The sequence below is a fragment of the Glycine max genome, chromosome 10 (assembly GCF_000004515.6).
Source record: "Glycine max cultivar Williams 82 chromosome 10, Glycine_max_v4.0, whole genome shotgun sequence".
NCBI lineage: Eukaryota > Viridiplantae > Streptophyta > Magnoliopsida > Fabales > Fabaceae > Glycine > Glycine max.
The window spans coordinates 32,728,605-32,734,965 of NC_038246.2; the positions used below are offsets into that span (position 1 = coordinate 32,728,605).

Genomic DNA, 6,361 nt, shown 5'->3' on the forward strand with positions numbered 1-6,361 from the left:
AAATAAAGGTCATGTGTGTCCATTTTTTCAATTTTGATCATTTAAGAATTAAACTTTAAAATTCAGACTTCTTTAGAGACACTAAATTTCGTGCTCTTCTCTTCCTCCCCTTCACTCATCTTCTATATTCAAGCTCTTATCCATGACTTCCTATGATGGTGAGTTTCTTCTAGACTCATCTTCTACTTAAAGTGACATCTCCAGTTATCTTTCTCCCTCTCCATTCCACTACAATCAAACCTCAAGAAACAAAAAAATACACTGATAAAAAAGATCCAAGGCTTATAAGTTTCACATGAAGATATCAGTATTTGTGTAATTTTACAAAACTTAAGAGATCTTTGTGTAATCTTTTGAAACTTAATTTCCCCTTGTTATAAAACTGTTTTCAAAATGGTTTATGATTTTTTTACCTAAATACTCTTAATTATTTTATAATAAATTAATGTTATAAATAAATAAAATAAATTCATTGTCCATGTCCATGAAGATGACTATAACACAGAATAATTGAAAGTAATTAAGTAGACATGATGGGATAATGAACACCAATAATTTTAAGGATAATTTAAAAAATATATAAATTGCTAATAAATTTAATATTATTAAAAAAATTAACCAACATTTTTAATTGAGTGTGAATAGTTAAAAGGACATGTTTAAGCATCACAATGAGATCTTTAATCCGTGTTTTTTTAAGCAAAAATGCATGCTTAAGCATCACAATGAGACATTTAATCCCAACTAGGTTAAGCAAGTAAGAAAGAAATACATGGATCATAGGGGGGCAAAACCAAACCTAGAAGCAAAAACATGTAATGATAACAATGTAAACCTAAAAATCCAAGATCTTAATCCTTTGCTTCCAAAATCAATTTGGAAAGTTTGAACCCATAAAAAATAAGGCATAATCAGTCTCAGGAAGAAAAAATAAGAAAAAGCAAAGTCTCAAGAAATCAAATCAACCACACCAATAAATGTCAACATGAATTTCCACTCCGGTGCTCAGGGATGATGGAGCCTCCCATCTAATGCATGTGTCCGCCTTAAAAAAAACTTCCATTCATCGGTACGATTCAGGGCGTTTTGGCTTGCTTTGAACAACAGCCTCAATCTTCTCCATCACAACAGGAGTCAATAATGGAATGACATCGATTGCTTTCATGTTCTCTTGAATCTGAGCAACAGAAAACAGAAAAAATAAGATAATATTACGATGGCAAAATCATTCTCGCAAGTTATATATCAAATTAAGAATGGCATCAATTTCTTTTATGTTATGTTGAACGAGTTGAATCTAAGCAACATGAAACAGAAAAAAAATATAAAAATTTTGACAGCAAAGTCCATTCTTGCAGGCAAGTTATAATTTTGCATGTACAGGGATATGTAAGCTGCTACTATTTCATTGCCCAATCATATGTACAATATATTTTTTAATCCTCTTTATTACGAAAAAATAATGTCAAAAGGTTACATATACAATAAAGTATGCATATGGTTAGGAGGAGGACTTCTGTTTCTTTTCCCTATAGCATGCATTGATTTTCTGTTAACTGCTTTGCTCAATCAATGTAAATTATGCATCCTATACAGACTGGTTGTGTAAGTTTGTCCACATGTAAAGGTTAAATCACCATTCTGTTTCGGATTATTTGAAAGAAAAAGTTCCTTCTACAAACTATACTATACGTAAGAGTACAGAAGCTCCATATTACCACACCAAATGCATCATTTAGAAATTTTATCCTTATTTTCAGATTCAATTCAGTCCAGAACTCTTAACATCCTTATAATAAAAGTTCATACTTAGAATTCAAACTTAAATAGATGTCATTATAACTTCATATTTTATATAGTCATATTTCAATTTAAGCCATCCATAATATATTTCTCAATTCAACACAGTAGCATTTGAGAAGAGAAAATCCAAATAAGTAGTTCCTACATGCATTCTAATACAAGACATGTATGATGGGATAACTACTAGTGTGAGAAACCCAAGAAAGGACTTTCCTAAAGAGACAACATCACATCAATGTAGTTCTTACTTGTTTAATTTATCTTGGATATATTTACCAGGGACATATGATAAGGAGTTGGGTATTACGGAGATGCCCAAGTCCCATATCAAGTAGTATGGGATGCTCAATGTGTGAGAGTGATAGAAGGCAATATGTATAGTTGGAATCTCATTGAAAACTATCTAATTGAAAGCCTAGATCACTTTTCTATAACTAGCCAAAATGGCCATTCAACGCCAGTAAACCACTTCTGAAAGCTAACCTCAATATCCCAATAGATTAATTCGGCTTAAAATATGGAGGAATCTAAAAGAGAGGATATGAGCAATGCATGGTTTAGAGAGTAGAGGAAGATATACCAAAGCATAAGCAATGAAAGATTCAAATTCAAAGGAACAAACAACAAAGTTGTGTCAGTGTTGTTCACATGTTGGAAATGAGCAATGCATGGTGTAGTAAGACACAGACAAGCAATCAAAAGGACAACAATTAACAGAAATTTTAATCTACACCCCATACTATCATATATGTAAAAGGTCTCAACATTCAGCTTTAAAAGGTTAAAATAGTCAATTGAAAAATATAAGTTGATCTCATTTTCCCTCAAAGCCACAGAACAGACAATGTTACAATAGTTTGCAAAATGGACACATAATTCAATTATTGAATCTGTATTTATCCTTAAATAAATAAAACAGACCATGATATTTTGCTTAAACCAGGACTATTCTTGAAACTTGGTTCCCTAAATGCTAAAAAAAAAAAAAAAAAACTGCACTTGCTTCCAAGGAAGCAAAACAATCAGTTTTACAAGCACAGGTTGCAGTGAAAGTCATACATATGCAACAGTTTGTAGGGAAATGCAGAGTGAAATGCAGTTTAAACATCAAAAGCATAAGCAAACGAGAAACAGTACATTATAGTCCAACTTAACTATAATTCTTTAAGAGAAAGTGTTAAAAACATTAGCCTCTTAATCTGATTCTAGCTTCCTTCATTTGTAATGTAGAAATCTTCATATCACTAGGAAAACAGAACAATACCTCCCAACAAAGCACTTATAAAAACAAAGTGAAGAAACCTGATGTGGGCCACCGATTAGGATTACCATTTCTCTTTATTTAAATATTGAATTAGTTCGGTTTATTTTGTTTCTTCATATTTCCCTGTCTTTATAAGATCTGCATATCAGAATCCCTGATTCCAATTCCTCACTATTATTATTTTTTATTAAGATAATTGTTAGTTATGATTATACTAATTACTGCTCTCTTTATTTTTTATTTTACCAATTAGGACAGTTAAAAGTTGTTTATGTTAGACCTGTTTAGAATAAAAGGGTTTTAGTATGTAGAGTACCTAATTACCATTTACTCATATGCCTCTCTCTCTTTCTCCCTTATCTCTTTCTTCAAGGACAATTGTAAAATTACAATCATATCAATAAAGGATATCTATGTAAGCCTTTTTTAGAAGGCAGACTTAATAGGAACATCATCAATGATAAAGTATTTTCAGAAAAAAGGTTGTGTTAGTTTAGGAGGGGTTATGTCAAAGACGAGTCTACTTCTCCCTTTCACTATAGATCACAAGAAGGAGTCTTCTGTGCCTAAGCCCGTGACCCATCCTACGCAAAGGTCCATAACAAAAAGCCTCTCCACAATAACACCACACATAATCAAAAGAAGAAAAGACACTTATCCTTTCATCTCAGAAATCAAGGTGAACAAAAGTAAATAACAGACAAACAAAGACAACAGAATGACAGATAGGGCATAAAGAACAACAATCAGGATCAACAATCCTGGATCATAGCCATTGATACCAGAACAAAATAATCTTAAAAAACAGGTTAGTTTCTCACCACAATGCAATCAACATTTCATCAACAGATAAATAATCACTCTCCTTTACGGTAAATAAACCCAACAACAAAAAGAACTAACCTGAGACTCCTTTGTAGCACCACAGATAACCGAGGAAACATTAGGATTAGCAGCACACCACGCAATTGCAAGCTGAGACAACGGCACACCAAGCTCTTCCGCAATTGGCTTCAATCCATCAACCTTCTTAAGCACATCATCAACCAGCGACCTCGACGCCAGATTCTACAAAAAAAAAAAAAAATAACCACACATAAATAACAAAAGCACCAGAATAATAAATAAATAAAATCCTGTTCTACTCCCTGAGATTGTAAGCATCAATCACTTTAGTCCTTAACTTTACAAAATCATTAAGAGTCTCAAAAAGACTAAAACAAATACTAAATAGCATTACATAAAATGAGGATTAAAATAAAGATTTCCTAAAGCGGAAAAGTACTTTGTAATTTTCCAAAGCGAATCTGCTATCTGGTGGTATAACTCCTTTCTTATATTTCCCAGTGAGCACTCCAGAGGCAAGAGGACTCCATGTAGTGAGGCCTGTGCCATAGTTGGTGTACAGAGGAAGAAACTCCGACTCAACCTGCAACATGATCAAGTCAAATCAAAAGCCCAATTAGGTGAAAACATCAAAACCAAATAAAAGAAGAGACATTAAATGCACAAAACATAAATGCAGTTCTTCAAAAGTGTATTTTTCGTTTTATTCTCTTGTCAGAATTACTAAAGGCTCACGCAGATTCTTGAAGTGAAAATCCAATCCTGATTAGAGAACAGTACCAAAAGCTCTTAAAGAACAGCATCTAAGATTTGTCCAATTAAAAGACCAAAACCAAAACCAAATAACAGAAATGCTTGCATACAGTCTCGAATACACTCTTTCGAACACAATTATATCAATAACTAAGTGTGTTAGAGTGTGTCACTAGCACTCCTGGCAGAACAAATACCTTGTGCCTAGACGAGTTTATGATAAAAAATGTTCTATCAACAATCTTTTTTTTTATGATCCTATTAGTACGAAGTAGTGCCCGCCAGATGCATTGGCTAATATTCCTCAAGGACAGTGAGCGCACATAATGTGAGTATTGCCTTCCAACAACATGGTTTATTCCATATCTAAGGCCAGGATTCTGAACCCTGGACCACTTGGTTAACCATTGTTGGTCCTATCAACAGAGTCTCTAACACACTATTTCAAACATTTTCATACAAACATATTCATGCCAATAATAAAATGTGTTAGAAAACATGTTACTAGCATTTCTCGCTGTTACCAAGGGATCTTGCTAAGTAGTTGTTGGTTGGTTGAGCAAGTGTGTGAGTGTTGTAAACCCCTGATCCCATGTTGGATTCCTACAGATATAAAAAATAAAAAAAAAAAACATTTCTCGCTGCAGAGCAAATATACCTTGTGCCTGGACAAGAGGTTATACTCAGGCTGTTCAACAATAGGCCCAACAAGGTCCAATCTCTGAGCCACAGCCCACGCCTCGGTGATCTGCTGAGCCGACCACTCGCTAGTGCCCCAGTAGAAGGCCCAGCCCCTATCAATAACATGGTTCATGGCCCTCACGGTTTCCTCTATGGGAGTAGAGGAATCCGGGCGGTGACAGTAGAGAACATCCACGTATTCCATGTCGAGGCGTTTCAAGGAGGCCTTGGTTCCCTCAACGACGTGCTTGCGGGAGAGCCCCTTGTCGTTGGGCCCCTGTCCACCCCAAAATATCTTGGTGGAAACGACAATGTCGGAGCGCTTCCAGCCCAGCTCCCGGATGGCCTGGCCCATGATTTCCTCGGCGCGGCCGTTGGCGTAGACCTCGGCGTTGTCGAAGAAGTTCACGCCGTGGTCGCGGCAGCACTGGAGGAGGGCCTTGGCCTCCTTCACGTCTAGCTGGTTACCGAAGCTCACCCACGCCCCGTAGGAGAGCTGGCTCACCTTCAGTCCCGATCGGCCCAGGTTCTTGTACTGCATTTTCTTTGTTAAACTGGATTTGGATCTGGATCCGATGCCAGGGAAGAAGAAGAAGGAGGAGGAGGAGGAGGTACTAGAGAGAGAGAGAGAGTGTGTGTGTGAGTCAGTTGGAGAAAGTTGATAAAGGAAAGAGAGAAATAAAGGGTGTGTGTGAGTGACAGAAGATGGATCGGTGATAGGTGGAATTTTGTATACGTGTAAACTGATTGAGATGGGACTTGGAACAAGCGAAGAGCACGTGGCATTCATTTAATTAATACACGTATGTATATATGCAATGACATCGATCAAGATTAAGATTCTTTAAACATAATTGATAGTATTTTTTTTTTAAGGTATAGTTACATTTTTTAAGATTCTTTGTTTTTCTATTTTTCTTGTTGTTGCTATTGTTTTTCTATTTTTATTTTAAGGTATAGTTACATTTGTGTCAAATGCCATTCAATATTTGAATTTATGTTTTTTCGATTTTG

General features: G+C 35.4%; 1 protein-coding gene across 1 annotated transcript; it reads right to left on the reverse strand.

Moving 5' to 3' along the window:
• Positions 1 to 800: 800 nt before the first annotated feature.
• LOC100781297 (probable voltage-gated potassium channel subunit beta) lies at positions 801 to 6,054 on the reverse strand. Its single transcript, XM_003535909.5, has 4 exons — positions 5,325 to 6,054; positions 4,353 to 4,496; positions 3,971 to 4,135; positions 801 to 1,177 (listed from the first exon to the last, which is right to left on the reverse strand). Exons 1-4 carry the CDS (start codon positions 5,886 to 5,888, stop codon positions 1,064 to 1,066), a joined length of 987 nt encoding a protein of 328 aa, XP_003535957.1. The 5' UTR covers positions 5,889 to 6,054; the 3' UTR covers positions 801 to 1,063.
• Positions 6,055 to 6,361: the final 307 nt, after the last annotated feature.

What these genes read in the sequence shown, in the direction of transcription:
- LOC100781297 (XM_003535909.5), bottom strand. Translation starts at nt 5,888, where the DNA reads ATGCAGTACAAGAACCTGGGCCGATCGGGACTGAAGGTGAGCCAGCTC. An exon ending in TCGCTTTGGAAAATTACAAA is followed by an intron (nt 4,136 to 4,352) that starts GTACTTTTCCGC and finishes TTTTTTTTGTAG; the next exon opens with AATCTGGCGTCGAGGTCGCT. An exon ending in GTGCTACAAAGGAGTCTCAG is followed by an intron (nt 1,178 to 3,970) that starts GTTAGTTCTTTT and finishes TCTGTTGCTCAG; the next exon opens with ATTCAAGAGAACATGAAAGC.